This window comes from Lactuca serriola, chromosome 5, assembly GCF_051521515.1.
Source record: "Lactuca serriola cultivar US96UC23 chromosome 5, Lser_US96UC23_V15, whole genome shotgun sequence".
NCBI lineage: Eukaryota > Viridiplantae > Streptophyta > Magnoliopsida > Asterales > Asteraceae > Lactuca > Lactuca serriola.
Genome location: NC_136412.1, coordinates 132,887,153 through 132,904,762, shown reverse-complemented (window position 1 = coordinate 132,904,762; position 17,610 = coordinate 132,887,153). Strand labels below are relative to the sequence as shown.

The following is a 17,610-nucleotide window of genomic DNA, read 5'->3' as shown; positions in this document are numbered from 1 at the left end:
AACTCTATCTTCTTTTCACATTTCTTACTTGGTCAAAATACATATTCATGCATTTTCCCATAAGACAACTTGAAATTTTCCCATAAGTTTCATAAGGACCTACTTGTCACGCAAGACTCATGTAGCCACCTCCACTTTACCAACCGGACTTTATGCAATCTATAATGTCAACCTCCACACTCCCTCCATTATGGATCATAGAGCCCACGTACTTAAAATTCACATTTAAATGTGGACTTGTTTTTTAGAACAGAAATCTACACCACCATTCCACTCCCCACCAAAACTGCACCAAATATAATGTAATGTCTTAATAGTGATGATCTATAAAGTCTTTCATCTTAATCATGGTTCACTTCTTTTTGTATGTCATATAGCGCTACCTTATTTTTACCACAATTTTCTAAAATGTTGCCCCACACACAATGAATGGTTTGTCATGTCATGTCATATTTATTTTTTAATGAACATTTTAATATAGCTAAAAACTAAAAATTTCATCGATTGAAATTCAAAATACATAAAAAAAAATTATTGTTTGATTGCACTTGGATCAAAACATATACTTACATTACATTAAGTAGTATAATTTATACAAATAAATAAATAAATGAAATGTGAAATTTAAAATGTAAAAACCTAAAAAATGCATAACATGAAATTTAAAACCTAAATAGTTACAAAATACACAAAGTGGAAGAGGTGTTTTTATTGTGGTAAAATTAGATGATGATAGATATTATTTATAATGTTTAAAAAAATAAAACTTAGAAAATAGTAAGAGAGAGAGAGAGAGAGAGAGAGAGAGAGAAAGAGAGAGAGAGTTGAAGTAAAAAAGAGAAAGAGGGAGGGGGGATGCCAGTAGAATATTCCTTATTTATTCACTAACCTACTTATTTATTCACTAACCGATAGTGAAATAACTCCAGGTGCATTAAAAACATTATAAATTTTTGAACAACCCTTCGAAAATATTTCACATTATCTAGCTGAATTACCTACGAAACTAAATAAGCAACTTTGCAAACATATCATGCGTACACCAATACATAATTGTAGTCATTATAATGAAAATACAGAAAAAAACACAATTCATGGAAGTAATGGACGAATAACAACAAACAAGCAAAAATAAAAAGGTGAAGTATTAGTAAAAGGATTCAAAGAAGTAATCAACAAAGATTCATTCTACAAGGCAGTTCTATAAGCAATGATCAAATAAAGCATTAACAATGTAATAATATAATTCTGTCGTTTCTAATAATATAAGTTGATTGTCATTTGTAATCATTTAAGATAGTGGGAAAATAAAGCCTTATAGTAGCGTCTTGTCTCATAATATAGAATGTTTGGGGTGTTGAACTCGACCAAAGTCACACATGAGGGGTGGTGTGTGCCATGGCTTAGCTGGCAAACCGTGGCCTAAGCCACATCCACTCCCTCAAGCCTAAATCTTTCTCTCCCAATGTCCACTTTCTAGGTAATAGGTATCCAACATAGCAATAACTTTCGCAATTTCTTTTCGAGCATCATTACTTGAGGAATGAAGAAAAATGCGGCCACTTTAATCATACAATTCCAAGTTGTAATTTAGGTGTAGTTATATGTTAATAACAACTTTAAAGGACTCTCATAGCTGGAAAGCTCTTTAATAATTTGTGATACATTGTAGACATTATGCTCTTTCTTTAAAACAGTATCAGCCTTTACCAATTTTTGACCCAATATAGCATTAATGTGTAGTATGTGATGGGTATTTAAATTTGGCCAAAAATCCTTATTTCAAAAATGTTTTAATGCTACTTGCATTGGAACGTCATTATATGGTGTTTACTCGCATTTCAAAAATGTCAACAAAGTTGAACAATTTAAAAGACATGAATGCCCTTTATCACACTCCGCATCAAAAACAACCTACAAAGCTCACCGAATGGCTTTTTCATGGGAACACCATTCAACTTCTTTAAAGCTAGAAATTAATTATTAGTCAACATAGTTGCGAAGAAGACTCTAAAGAGTAAAAAAGCAATAAAAAGGTCAACCAAGTCAACCTAATTTACAGGCATTGAAACAAATACAATAGTAGTAGTAGTAGTAGTAGTAAAAGGGCAGTCTTGGAAAGAAGCGGTGTGACATTTTTCATTTTCGTGGTGACTTGTATAATGTTACATCATGGATGGATCACATTTCTGAGAGCTTTGACTTTGACCATTTGTATAAATATAAATAGGTCTCAACTCTCAAATGCATTTCTTCATGAATCTTCAATGAATCTGGACACTTGAATCATTGGATGGTTGTTGGATGAAATCCGACCCATCTTCATCCAGGGATGGAAGGTGTAAATCCTGAAATTTTAGTAAAATGAGTTAATTGCAAAAATGGTCCCTGTGGTTAGTGAGTTTACTATAATTTGTACCTGTGATTGTAAGAGCTGATTTGGCTGCTGCTGATCTTGGGCGGATGAGTAGGCTTGTGGTTGAGACATTCGATAATATGGCTCTTTTAGATCGAGTCTGCAGCTTGATGTTTGTAGTATTCCTCCTTGTTCAGCACCCGGGCCCCACATTTTAGCTATACAACAATTCAACACAAAAAATCATCTTTTTTTAAATCTTCCAATTACCAATATTCTATTATGTGTAGAGAGCATTTACGTCTTTTGTACCAGTTACCAGAGGTTCCACCTTTTACAAGAAATTTTGTCCCGCCCAAAAAGGTGGGAGATGGACTCCTCCTTCTCCATCTCCCGTATGTATAAAAGACGTAAATGCCCTTCTCATCCTCATCTTTTTTTTTTAAATCTCCCAATTACCAATATTCTATGATGAATAGAGGGCATTTATGTCTTTTGCACAAACGAGAGGTTCCACATTTCACAAGAAAATTTGCAAATTTTTTGTCCTGTCCAAAAAGGTTGAGACATGGACTCCCTCTCAATCTCCCATATGTGCAAAAGACATAAATACCCTTCTCATCCTCCTCAACGAAAATAGCCTTGGAAAGCTTGTCTAGTCCTTGTGTAACAAACGCAGCCTCTGGCTGCGTTTGTTGCATGTGATTGGACTTACTAGACAAGCTTTGCAGGACTATTTTCAATGATGAGGATGTGAAGGGCATTTACGTCTTTTGTACATACGGGAGATTGAGAGGGAGTCCATGTCTCACCTTGTTCAACCTTTTTGGACAGGACAAAAAATTTGCAAATTCTCTTGTGAAATGTGGAACCTCTCGTTTGTGCAAAAGACATAAATGCCCTCTATTCATCATAGAATATTAGTAATTTGGAGATTAAAAAAAAAAAAAGATGAGGATGAGAAGGGCATTTACGTCTTTTGTACATACGGGAGATGGAGAGGAACCTCTGGTTTGTACAAAAGACGTAAACGGCCTCTACTCATGGAAGATTATAGAAAACATGCTAGGAAAATTGAAAGAAGTAAGGATAATGAAAAGGAACCTGATAGGGTGAGGTTAATTGTGTAACTCTGAGCACTGTGTGCAATCATGTGAAGATGACCACTTATTTCTTGACCAGGCATCACATAAATTGGTTGTGACAGAACACAACGAAGTTGATACCAGTGAGTTGTGGGTGCACCAGGGGCTGTGGTCAACCACCTTTGCACTGTGCTGTAATAATGTAACTCAACATACAAATTTATTATTATTATTATTATTTTTTTCTAAACAACTAGAAAAAAAAAATATATATATATATATATATATATATATATATATATATATATATATATATATATATATAATTTATTACCTTCCATTGAAGAGAACATCAAACCAACATGCTAAACCATGTATCCTTGTGCCCACAGAAGCAGTGAATTTCAGTGGAATGTCAATTTCATACAAATCCTCTTCCTGTAAATGAAATAATATATATCCAGAATTCACATTCATTTAATAATATTATAATTTTTTTTATCCATAATGGCAATGTAATAAAAAAAATGGGAATACCTTGACAGTAGTAAAATTAATGACATGGGAAACAGCAGGAGCCACTAATAACCTCGGATCAAAAGCATCAACCACTGGCTGAAAACATCATCAAACACAATGTTTTCAAATTAAGAATTACATTATTAAAAATTAAAGTATGAATTGAATGTTAATGATATTTATAACAAAATTGGATGTATTTTAATGTGTGAAATGGAAGAAAAGGAAACCTGTGAAAAATATCCTTGGAATGCAGTTCCATGTAAAGCTGTTAAATCAACACCATAATAGTTTTGTTGTTGCCAAAAGAGGGCCTGGATAACAAGTGTATATTTTATAGAAATAAGAAATATAAAAACTACTTTTCATAAATAATAATCAAAATATCAACCTATAAAAAAACAAATAGAATGAAGAAATGATATTAGGAACAAAAAGTCCATACCTTGTTTGCAATCTCAACATACAGATACTCATCACTGAATGGTGCCATATGAATTCTGCAAAATAAAAACATTAATTTTTGTTTATTATATCAAAAATAGCAATGAAAATTGATTCGATTATAATTTATATTTATATATACTCTCAAGATGCAAGTTTAATTAATCACCTTCCAACAGTAGGGAACATTTTCCCATTAGGAACAAGAAATCGATCTCTTGCAATCACATATGATTCCAACATTCTTTCATTCACTAACAATGTGCCTGTAAAAAGTAGAATATGATAAGTGAAATGGTTGTGACGGGTAGGGGTAGGGGTATAACCGTAATTCTTATCTTACCCATTGGCTCTGAGATCAATATATCTGCTTTTTCAGGCAATTCAACATCTTCCACTTTGCCCTTGATGACCTTCATTTTAGAAAACCACATAACACCCTTCTATTAAAGCAACCAGATTTACAGGTAGCTTAAAATGTACTAAAAAGGGTAGGGGTAAAACCGTAATTCTTTGTCCCAAAATAGGATTCCCAGCAATGAGCTTCTGAGCATAGTCAGCCATTTCAGATGCTTCCACAGCATAAACATGTTTAGCACCAGCCTAATAAACAACAACAACAATGTGATTTTAGTCATTAACTCATTATAAATGACATTGTAAATTGTAAATGAAAGAATGTTGGAGGGTATAAGTGTCTTTTTGTAGCACCTGAGCAGCAAATAAGGATAGTATGCCACTTCCTGCACCTACATCAACCACTACACGCCCAACAAAATCTGCTTGGTTTTCAATTACTGCAGCATAATAGGATCCTGAAAATAGAAACATCATCATGTATTTTAGCTCCAAAATAATGTATTTTTGTAATTGTTTATTATAGTTTATAACATTAAGTCAAAAGGAAACACAAATATATAGTTTATAGCATTAAGTCAAAAGAAAAAAACAATGGAAACACTGGTCAAGAAAGTCAATGAAAAAGAACAAGAAGGAGATTATCTTGACCTGTTCTCACATAATCCTGCAACATATTTTGCTGATGAAGAAGTTGTCCATAGTAATGGAAATACATTTTTGCAGAAGAAGCTTCTATTTTATCATCAAACTTGCTTTTAGAAGAAGAAAGTGTTCCATTTGGTAGATCTGATCCTGTAAAAAAACAATAAATAGTTAGCTCCATTTACTAGTATTTATTCCTTTACAATAATCTATGTGAAAAGAGTAACACAAACATGATGATCTTAAATAAAGGAAAGATGCTATTCACATCAAAAACTAAACTTCATGGGATATCAAATGCTCCAAAATGCTCATCATTACATTTTAAATTAACATAAATTGGAAAGTGAAAGGTATTATCATGAAAAAAGCTATTATAAATACAAATTACATACCTTGAATAACCACTTCTGTTTTCCATTGCTCAAATGCACCATGGAAGGAGCTATTTTCCTCCTCATCTTTAAATATAACAGTTACTCCCTTCGAATAAATTTTCTGAATTCAACATTAAAATATTAATACATGCAAATTGCACTTATAATACTGTTAAATGTATAAACAACATACTTTCTTAAGGCTAAATGTAAAAAAGCAATGTACATTCAATAATTTTGTGTATTATAGCATCGTATGTTCATTTCTTTATATAATTGCAATATAACTTTCTTTCTTTTTTCTTATTAAGAGTCTGGATCTTGAAAATCTACTCTACTATAGCGTTGTAGGATTGTAGGACATAGTACTTTAACAAATATACATATTTATAGCAATGAAAAGTGCTTTGTAATTGAATGACATTGCTATGATTGGGTAGATTTTTCAAAGAATAGTGTTGTAATAGGAAGAAATGAAGGCAAAATGTTGTAATAAACAAAAAATAAATGAAAGTGTGTTGCTTTTTTTCATTTGGATCTTACCTCTTTGGTGGTTTCAGAGCCTTCGGATACACAAAGAGATTGAACTTCACCCAATCTGAAAAGCTTAAGCACCCAAAAATATAAACAGTGAGCAGATGAACACAAACTAAATACAAAACTTTAGGTACTCAAATTACAATACTAAAAAGCATGATATATCATCACAATTTACAAGCTTATAGTGAATTAAAAGTGCTCCCTCCACTCCAAAACTACAGTCCACTTTGTAGTCTTTATAGTGTTAAATGACCCAATGTAGTCAACTATACCACATATCCTCATATTATATAAATGGGACCCATAAAATGGAAATGAGAAATCAAAAGAGGGAAGGGAAAAAGTGCTGAAATTTACAACTCAAAATGCATATAGTTGTATACTTTGGAAGGTGGATTCTGACAAAGGGGGCACTTGGAAAGAAAAATGGTGAGAAAGCAATCCCTCAATGGGGTATAAAAGGCCACATGTTTTACCCTAAGATGTCATAAATGGTAATGTTGTAAGGTTAAAACACATCCAAGTACAAATCAAGCAGGATATGAAACAGAGACTAAAATCAAACCAAAAGCATGCTCTTATTAAGAATAAGTTAATCAAAACAACACATATGATCAGAGTCTAGTTGCTAAACTTTGAACATCAAGAAATACAACTACGTAACCGAAAACAAAAGGGTCGGATTCCAATAAATTGCAAACTTCCGTTAACTATCAAACTAATAACGAATCAAAGAGGCGATGGAAGAGAGATACCTGAGTGGTTCGAAGGTCGAAGTGAATAGAGTGTTGTCCGTCGGGCTCTAATAAGAACCGTAGCTCCGGGAACCCTGAAGCGGAACCAAATGTCGCCGAAAGAGGACCAGAGACAGAGTTTGGTGGGTTTGATGAGAGCAAAGTAATAGAAGCAACAGTGAAATTCTGATGGTGCTTCAGATTTTCACCTGGTAGAGCAGCCATGTTGTATTGGAGCTTACTCTGTTTCAGTCGCTAGATTGCGTGTGCATATATGTTGGAATCGTCTCTTCCTCTGTCTGTATATATATGTATGTATATATAATGTGGGTGCGTGTGAAATACAAGTTAGGGTTTATGGGTTTGGAGAGAGAAAGCGCGAAGGTTAAAAGAAAAGTGGAGATTTGAGAAAGAGAAAGAGAGAGAGGGCCGCAGTCACTCTTGCTTTTGTTCGCTCCTTTGTTCTTGCTGGGTTAGTGTGGATCCTCCCATTTTGAAAGTAAACCCAAAAATAACAACTAAAAACAAATATGGCCAACTAGGGATGAGCATCAGAACCCGGTATCCATTTTTGGAACCGGAACCGCCTCGAAACTATCGGTTTTTTCCGGTTCCGGTTCTTAAAGTTATGGAACCGCCTTAAGCGGTTCCGGTTCCAGTTCTCGTTTTTTCGGAACCGCTACCCGCTGGGTACCCACCGGAACCGGTTTATATATATATATATATATATATATATATATATATATATATATATATATATATATATATATATATATGTGTGTGTGTGTGTGTGTGTGTTACTTAAACCGGTTTAGTATATATTAGTCTAATTTTGTCCGACTTTGGTCCGAATTGATTTGATTTGGATCGAACTAAATTGGTTTTGTCGAAAAAAGTTAACAAAATTAATGCGACCGGGTTACCCGCTCCCGGAACCGAAACCGCCGGTTCCGGGACTGGTTCCAAACATTTAAGAACTGCCTAAACCGGCGGTTCCGGTTCCGGTTCTAACTTTTTAGGAACCGCCAGTTCCGGTTCCGGTTCCGGTTCTCGCCAAATGAGACGGGTACCCGCCTACACTCATCCCTATGGCCAACCCCAATTAATGTCCTATTTTGTACACTTAGTTTTTAAGATTTTCATAGGAAATATATAAATAACTCATTTTGTCTATACAATTTTCTCATATATGTTATAATTTTTTCAATTTGACTATCTAAATAATGTTCTCATACGAAGTAGGTCGATTTTCACTAGAGAATCGTTGTAAAATATAAAATGACTAAGTTACTTTTAATGTTTACTTTTCGAAGATATAATAAAACTTATATCGTTTCCCACAATTTGATTGTATAATTTATTATTAATATTAACCCCACCTCCACCTAATTGGACATTCATATTCGAATGACAACCACCATTCATCTACTTCGATGAAAGCTACCAAACCCCCTATCCTCCAATCGCTTCAAGGTGATATATTGTGGTGTCGATGTCTTCACACTCTCTATCGAATGAACTCACCTGGGTAGTTCTTTGGATGTTTATGTTGTATTATATACATGTGCATAATTGTATGACGATAATTTAACTTAATAGGGCGTGCAATCATGATGAATAGTAAAAAGTTTGATGATCTTAATACCAATACGGAACATTGTAAGTGTTGTGAGGAAGTCATGCCAAAGACTACAAAGCGTTATGGAGTGAAAAGACTAGGTCAAAGGTAGCACATCCGCCAAAACATCTATTTTATGGGTTTTCTTAAAATAGTTTAATAAAACCAAGTTCTAATGGAACAAGGTCCCAAAGTTTAAGTATTTAAGTTGTTTATCAAAATAATTTAAGTATTTAAGTTGTTTATTAAAATGTGACGTTGCAACAATTCATTGCATAAGTAAATTAAAAGGTTTTACATACCAAAATGTATTATGAGAGTCCAAGCTTCTTTTACCTTTCATTTTCTTAAAATCTCATAATTTGAATATATATGTCAAAATATATAAGTTAGACTTGAAAATCATAATGATATTCCTGGGTCAACTCTTAAGGGGTGTTTGGTACAAGAAAATAAAACTAGAGAAAAAGAATTGATTCCTTTTCTCTTGTTTGGTTAACAAAAAAAATAAAGAATTGAGAAATTAATCAATTCCTTTTCCATCAAAATAATTCTCTATTTTTAAGAGAGAAAATAAAAAAGGGGAGGATCAAGAATCAACAAAAAAGGTGGAGAATTGAAACTGACCCTCATTCGAACTCCGTGAAGAGCATCAATCTGGAATTTATGAAAACTGTGTATTCGATTTGGCATCCAATAGGCATTCGACCCACTTCGCATGCAATCGGCCCTCTGTTCACGCTTCACTGTTGCTCGATCAAAATCATTCATGCATGTTGAGTTTGAATTTAGTTGTGAGGTGTCGAAGTCATTTGTAGCTTGTTAAGGTTTGAAGTTTGTATGTTAGATTCGAATGTATGTATTTCATAACGGTTGTTTTGTAACAACGTAAATTTCAAAGAAAAAATTTCATTTTTGTCACAACCATTTTCACATAAAATATTTTATAAAATATCCAACATTAGTTATCAAAACATTTCGTTTCCCAAGATCACAAAAATCAAATCCTCTCTCTAGTGTGTACGAGTCACGCCGGCGCCTTACCACGGTCCTCGCTAGTACCTGAAACACATAACACAACAACTGTAAGCATAAATGCTTAGTGAGTTCCCCAAAATACCCTTACACACATATGCCTTTCCAGGCCATACTCTACACGACCTTTCGGTCCATGTGTCTTAGGGGACTTCCGTCCCAATCCCAGTAGACCTTCCGGTCCTACTCATATCGACCTTCCGGTCCATGACTACTTTACCTTCCGGTCCACGTCATAATGCCTTTCGGCCCATATCATACATAGCATACATATCACATACATAACGCATACAGAACATGCAACGCATATCATACAAAACATGCATCTCATAACATACGAGACCTTCCGGTCACACATAGGTACCTTTCCAGGTACAGTATAGTGAGAAGACTCACCTCGTATGATGTCTAGAATCTCACGTGCTCGATATCTCTGAATCTCGAAACGACGACCTAGCCCCGCCTATTCACAACAAATAATCATTCTAATTATTATCGGCTTCCAAGGCTATGCTACGACCTTTTCCACTATCCCACAAAAGGGTAAAAGACCATTTCACCCCTCCCTGACTCGAAAGTCCACATGTTGACCAAAACCCTAAAAGTCAACAAAAGTCAACAGCAAGCAGTACGCGGGGCGTACCAGCTCCTGTACGCGGGGCGTACCCTTGCATTCCAGAAACGGGGGACGCGACCCATTACGCGGCGCATACTGGGATTACGCCCAGCGTACATCCGAGGTTCTCACTTCCTCATTCTAATGTCTTAAACGATTAAGATATAACCCCATATTCCATATCTGGCCATTTTAATACTTCTTAATCCATAAAGTCGAAACCTTTAAGCCTTTGCATGGCTATAAAGGTTCCCCACACCTTCTAACACCTTTCCTTTCTCCACCAAGAGTCTAGATCTCATGCATGGCTCAACATTCACGTCCAAGATTGCATTTTTATGAACATACAACTCATATAGTTCTGGAATATGATAGATCTAGACCAATGGAGACTACTTGCTCATAAAGTCTCCATCTTGGGACCAAAAACCCTAGAAATTGGTCCAAGAAGCACACCATATAAACTACAAGGCAAGATCTGAACTTTTTACCTTAGGAAGAAGCTCCAACCTTTGTAGTCCTCAGGTCTACACTTGTCCACCAACTTCTAGCCTCCACAATGGTCTCCTCTTCTCTTTCACCACCTTGAAAAGGCACTTTGAAGATTAGAACACTCACACCCAAGCTAAAAACGAAGGAAATGCTCTCTTAGGGTTTCTTTCTGAAGGATGTGGCTGAAGGACAAGACCATCTCATTCCTTTTATAGCCCTCAATTCATATTAGGGTTTTGAGTCTGGGTCGGTTACGCCCGGCATAATCTTAGGTACGCCCAGCGTACCCGGTTGGAACCGCGTACAAAATAAGCGCGCGAGTACGCGCAACGTACTCCTTGTACGCCCAACGTACTCACAAGCTTAACACTCAACACAAAGGACCCAATATGACAACTTGGAAAAGATGAAGGGTTAAATGGCTGAACCTGAATTTCGGGCTATTACAATTCTCCCCTACTAGAACCAAACTTCGTCCCCGAAGTCTTATACCGAAAACAACTCCAGATGCTGCTCCCGCATCTCCGACTCGGACTCCCACATCATCTCGGACCCCTTCCGATGTTGCCATTGAACCTGCACCAATGGCACCTCCTTGTTCCTCAGAACCCTGATTTTCCGATCCCGAATCGCGATTAGTCTCTCGGCATAATTCAGGCCCGCATCCACCCGAATATCCTCCATAGGCACTACCGCCGACTCGTCGGCTATACACTTCATCAACTAAGACACGTGGAAGGTATCATGAATCTGGCTCAACTCCGCAGGTAGCTCCAGACGATATGCTACTCCGCCTACTCTCGCAATCACTCTAAACGACCTAATAAACCGGGGCCCCAGCTTGCCCCTTTTCCTGAATCGGATCACTCCTTTCCAAGGAGATACCTTCAGGAGCATGAAATCACCAACCTGGAACTCGAGCTCAGATCGTCGCCTATCCGCATAACTCTTCTGGCGACTCTGAGCGGTCAACAACCTCTGTCGGACCTGCTGTATATGTTCTGTCGTCTGAAGCACAATCTCCGTACTACCCATAACGCGTTGCCCTACTTCTCCCCAGCATATGGGGGTCCGACACCTCCTCCCATACAACAGCTCAAAAGGTGGCATACCAATGCTCGAGTGATGGCTGTTGTTGTAAGAAAACTCAGCCAAGGGCAAATACGTGTTCCAACTCCTTCTGAAATCCAATACACATGCCCGAAGCATATCCTCGAGCGTCTGAATCGTCCGCTCACTCTGCCCGTCCGTCTGTGGGTGGTATGCGGTACTGAAATGCAGCCTCGTACCCAACTCCTCATGAAACTTCTTCCAAAATCTGGAAGTAAATCGCACATCTCGATCTGAAACAATCGAGATCGGAACTCCATGCCGCGATACCACCTCCCTCATATACAACTCTGTCAGCCTCTCAGCAGAAGAGCTCTCACTGATAGCAAGAACCTGAGCGCTCTTCGTCAACCTGTCCACAATCACCCAAATTGCATCGACACCCCCTGCGGTCCTTGGCAATTTGGTGATGAAATCCATGGTAATCTGTTCCCATTTCCACTCGGGAATCTCTAATGGCTGCAGCTTACCATGTGGACGCTGGTGTTCGGCCTTAACCCTGCGACAGGTCAAGCATCTCTCTACAAACCATGCGACATTCCTCTTCATACAGGGCCACCAATATTCCTTTTTCAGGTCCAAATACATCTTAGTGGCCCCAGGATGGATCAAGAATTTCGATCGATGAGCCTCTTCCATCAAAATGGTACGCGTTCCGCCCACGGACGGTACCCATATCCGACCCTGAAAAATCATAAGCCCCCGACTATCGGTAACGAATTCCGATACCAGCCCGACAACTCGCTCTCTCTTCTGGCTTTCTGACCTCACAGCCTCAGCCTGGGCCCCACGGATATCATCCAACACCGGGGTCATCACTGTCAATCTCAAACAAACATCCCGCAATGGGGCGCCCTCCGCCCTTCGGCTCAGAGCACCAGCTATAAACCGTCATTTTATAGGCAGTGACATTATACCCCCTTATAGACCATCTTCGTGAATGAGACATACTAACGGTAAGACTAACTTTTAACTTATACATATATAATTATTAAACTTTTAATTTTATATAGTATAAGGGCGTATTTTAAACTTTTAAAATGCTAGGTGGTTTAATCTCTTAATTAAACTAGACTTTTAATTTAATTAAACTTAAACCATGTTATTATGGATTTATTAAACTTCTCTTTTAATTAAACACTTTAATTAATTTAATAAAGTCCATAATGTGTAATTGAACTATTCAAAGCAACTAGGTTTTTAAAAATTCAAAATTAAAACTATTTAATAAAATTTTAAGTTATGAACCCAAGAGTTACACCTTCTTAATTACAAGAGTTTCTTAATTTGAGACTTTTCAAATACCAAAACTCAAGGGCAAGTTTTGTAACTCTTGAAAAACTTTTCATTTTCATAACTTATGAAAACTTCTGAGTTTTTAATGTTCATGAATGAGACTTTCCATATTACTTAAGGGCAAGTTACAAAAAAACTCATATAGCAAGACAATTCATATCAAATAATACAAATAATTACTTTATTGTCTTAAAATTTGACACTTTTCCTCTAATTAGATGAGGGTTAACATTACCAATTCAGAAAGTACATTTTTATGACTACAAAACCGTTTGTGGTAATGTTCCTAGTCTAATTCTGGCCAAAAACTCGATTTTCTGCAACCAGAGCCACCAACTCGTCGAGTGCATTATCATGACTCGTCGAGTTACCCTTTTATTAAGTGAACTCGTCGAGTCAGCCAGTGGACTCGGCGAGTTCATCAGTCAGAGGCCAGAAAATCGATTTTTTTTTCAACTTTTAAAATTAACAAGCATCATATATAACAGAAAACAATCCTAGGCTCTGATACCATTGTTGGGTTTTGTGGACTATAACACTCCTATGGTGCACATATAACCCTAATAGCTTTGGATCTAAGTTTTCTCTAGTTATACATGCAATAAAATTTCCAAAGCATGAAGCCTACAACTAGCATACAATTTTGGTGCATGAATCATAAAACTAGTTAGAATAATACCTCTTTATTTTAGCTTGTAGTTTTAGCCTTTCAAGAGCTTAGCACCTCAAGTGTGATGCATCAAATGGTTCACAAACACCATGAACAAAGGAAGACTTTGATAGAGAGAGAGAGGCTAGACACACTCAAATCGGTTATTATTCTCTTAGAATGCATAGGTGTCGATTTTGGCTAAGGGATAACACACACACACACATATATATATATATATATATATATATATATTGTAGGATTCCAAGAGTCATGGGTAAACCCTAATCCATAAACTTGGGTTATGATCCATATCTCATGTGGGCTACTCTTCATAGATACTTACATAAACTTAGCCCATCATGGATCAATAGCCCAAACAATATATATCACTGATTTACATAATCAGTCACCGTTAATTTAACTAGTCTCTTTTGATCACTAAATTAATTCCAAATTAATTCTTGATCAATACTAATTAAATATTATGATTTCTCAGTTAATATATTATACTTATAATATATTAGTAAATCATAAATTTCCTTTCTCAAATATCCATCCTGTCAGATTGTTCTGGTGAAGGTAACCCAAATGGACCATGCTACCCTCGGGTCAAGTACATACCAATAATAGTTATGGGCTTAGACACCTAATCCAACACCACCCACCTGGTGGCGTATGGCTACGACAACAGCAGCACTAGCGGCAATATCAACGGCTAACAGAAGGAAGAGAAGAAAAATGGTGGCGTCAGATTCTCACGGTGCCCACTTGACCTCGCCGGAAGGAAAGGCAGTCGCAAGAATGGACATGGCGGCAGCAGTGCAGTAGTGGAATAGTGGTGCGTCATCAACCGATAGCGCCGACTCCTCCATGGGTTTGCTTCTCCGGCAGGGATAGTCGTGCTGTCTGGCGATAGACGTGTCTTCGATCGGTAGCAAAATAGCACTAGTGGCTTCTTGGTGGTTGACGACGATGCTTCGATTCAACAGGTAAAGAGGTTGCGCCGGAAGTTGTAGGAAGGAGGGTGGCGGCCGGTGGTTAGGGGTTATAAGGTGGCGGCTGATGTATAACATTAATGTTAGGATTCATGGAATGGTGACGAGTTTATATACCCGATTATGATCATCTTCCCCATATTTACATTTGCAGCCCCTCCGTCCTAATTCCTTTCAAATAAAGTCCATAATTTACCCTTTTAGCCCTCAACATTTCAAATTCATTTCAATTTAGGTCCACAAAGTACAAAACAAACCCAATTGATTATCCTTTAGCCATATGTTCAATTATTCTTTCCACTGCGAACCCCGAAAGCACTCTTTAGACCTCCAAAACAAATTATAATGGCAATTACACACTTTTTCAGTAAACTCTTTATTTAAATATATACATATATCGAAATAAAATAACACTTAAAAGACATCTTCGGATTTTAGGGTTTGTCTTGGAAACGGGGTGTTACATTGGCATAAGGTCGTTCTCACCTCAAAACCCTCAGAAGCTCTCGAAGGTGCTCTTCATGTTGCTCTTTGGTCTTGGAATACACCAAGATATCATCAATAAACACAATAACGGATCGGTCAAGCATCGGCCTGCATACCCGATTCATTAAATCTATAATCACAGCAGGCGCATTGGTGAGCCCAAGTAATATCACCATGAACTTGTAATGTGCATAACAAGACTGGAACACGGTCTTCTCCACGTCCTCCTCTCTCACTCTCACCTGATAATACCCAGACCTCATATCTATCTTGGAGAACCAAGATGCACCCTGCAACTGATCAAAGAGGTCATCAATTTGTGAAAAGGGATAACAGTTCTTCACCGTTAACTTGTTCAACTCCCAGTAATCAATGCACATCCGGTGCGAACCATCATTCTTCTTGACGAATAGTATCGTCGCTCCCCACGGAGAATTGCTCGATCTGATGAACTTCTTGCCTAAAAGCTCCTAAATCTGAGATGACAACTCCTGCATCTCGGGCGGTGCCAAGCGGTACAACGCCTTGGCAATCAGGGCCGCACTTGGCACGAGATCAATCCTGAACTCAACCCGACTCATAGGAGGCACACTGGGAACTCCTCCGGGAACACGTCAGCAAACTCCCTGGCAACCAGAACCTCTAGAACTGAAATATGATCCCTAACTCGAGTATCAACCAGATAAGCCAAATAACCTGCACACCCGTGTTGAATATACTGACGAGCCCTGGAGGCTGAATAAAAACCTAAACCAACCCTAGTGCCCTCTCCATAGACAACCAGTTCTCCGCCACTTGGGGTTCAAACTACCAATCGTTGGCCCTCACAATCAATCATGTTACCAAACCTACTTAGTCAGTCCATACCCACTATCACTCATACATCTCCCATGGGGATAAGGATCAGATCAATTGGATAAGGCACCCTAAAGATCTCCAATATACAACCATGATACACTGTGGATGCAAAAACCCTGTGTTTGTTGGCGATAGAAACTCGCAACGGACACTCTAACTCCCTAATAGGCATATCAAACTCCTTACTAAATGACCGAGATACAAAGGATCGACTCGCACCCGAGTCAAATAACATAAGAGCAGGCAAAGAGTTTGATGGGAATGTACCTATTAGGAGTATATATATATATATATATATATATATATATATATATATATATATATATAAGCATAACTTAAAACACAATTAAAAGAATTATAAATAGAAAAATACCTGTCACGACGTCTGGTGCCGACATGGCCTCCTCTACCGTGAGTTGGAAAGTGTGACCTCGAGCCCTCAGGGGCTCCGCCATACCCTGACTCCCATCCATGATCGGCACTGGAGCCTGCGTCGTCCTGGCAGCAAGCAAGGGGCACTGGGCCTTCATATGGGCCACCTGATCACAATGATAACAAAGTCTGATGCCGGAAGCCGGAGCCTGCTGTCGGCAGTCCCTTGCAATGTGGCCCTACTTACCATATTTGTAGCATCCCGAAGAAGATTGACAAGCTCCATCATGAACCTTTTCGCACTTCCACAAGTGCGACCCCTCTGACTCCCAGATATAGTATCAGTGTCCCTGAACTGCTTTGGCGCAGGCTGCGACTGCGTCGGGGCCGGTCTCTACTCTCTCATCTGGAGCTCCATCTCAATCTCACATTGCCCAATGGCCTCCTGTAACTTCAAAATGAACCATAACGCTTAGTGGATACAAACTACCTGATGTCCATCTTGAGCATGCTCAAGTAACGGGTCATCTAAGCTTGCTCAAAAGCAGCAAACTCAGGACAAAACATGACCCTCTCCGTAAACATCTTGGTGATCTCTGTCACCGACTCAGTCCCCTGTCTCACATCCAAATACTCATGGGCCAACCTCTCACGCTCCACCAGTGGAATGTATCTGGAACAAAACATCTTCGAGAACCGCTCCCAAGTCATTGCACTCCTATTCTCGGGAGAATACGAGCTGGTAACAAGTCTCCACCAATCCTTCGCTCCAGACCTAAGAAGGTTCAGAGCGCACCTGACCCTCTGATTAGTTGGGCAAGAGCAAGTGAAAAAATACCCCTCGATGTCAAAAAACCACCTCATGGCTATGACCGGGTCCTGAACTCCATCAAAATTCGGGCGCTTCATATTTTCAAAGTCCCGATACTGAAAGGCTCTCCTAGCACCAATCCCAGCAGCCACAATGGATGTGGTGGCTACATCAGCAACCTCAGATAATGCATCATAACGCTCGTCAAAGTA

At 38.1% G+C, this 17,610-nt stretch overlaps 1 protein-coding gene across 1 annotated transcript; it reads right to left on the bottom strand.

Annotated features, from left to right (window-relative positions):
- Positions 1–1,959: 1,959 nt before the first annotated feature.
- Positions 1,960–7,528, bottom strand: LOC145052987 (putative histone-arginine methyltransferase 1.3). Its single transcript, XM_079000938.1, has 15 exons — positions 7,079–7,528; positions 6,327–6,389; positions 5,802–5,904; positions 5,413–5,556; positions 5,116–5,219; positions 4,909–5,007; positions 4,748–4,817; positions 4,574–4,670; positions 4,406–4,460; positions 4,191–4,274; positions 3,979–4,056; positions 3,776–3,879; positions 3,461–3,633; positions 2,420–2,574; positions 1,960–2,348 (listed from the first exon to the last, which is right to left on the bottom strand). The coding sequence occupies exons 1-15, from the start codon at positions 7,280–7,282 to the stop codon at positions 2,265–2,267; spliced, it is 1,617 nt and encodes a 538-aa protein (XP_078857064.1). The 5' UTR covers positions 7,283–7,528; the 3' UTR covers positions 1,960–2,264.
- Positions 7,529–17,610: the final 10,082 nt, after the last annotated feature.

Coding starts and splice junctions, on each gene's coding strand:
- LOC145052987 (XM_079000938.1), bottom strand. CDS start 7,282: ATGGCTGCTCTACCAGGTGAAAATCTGAAGCACCATCAGAATTTCACT. Junction 4,461..4,573: donor ATGTTCCCTACTGTTGGAAG/GTGATTAATTAA, acceptor TTTATTTTGCAG/AATTCATATGGCACCATTCA. Junction 2,349..2,419: donor ATCAGCTCTTACAATCACAG/GTACAAATTATA, acceptor CTAAAATTTCAG/GATTTACACCTTCCATCCCT.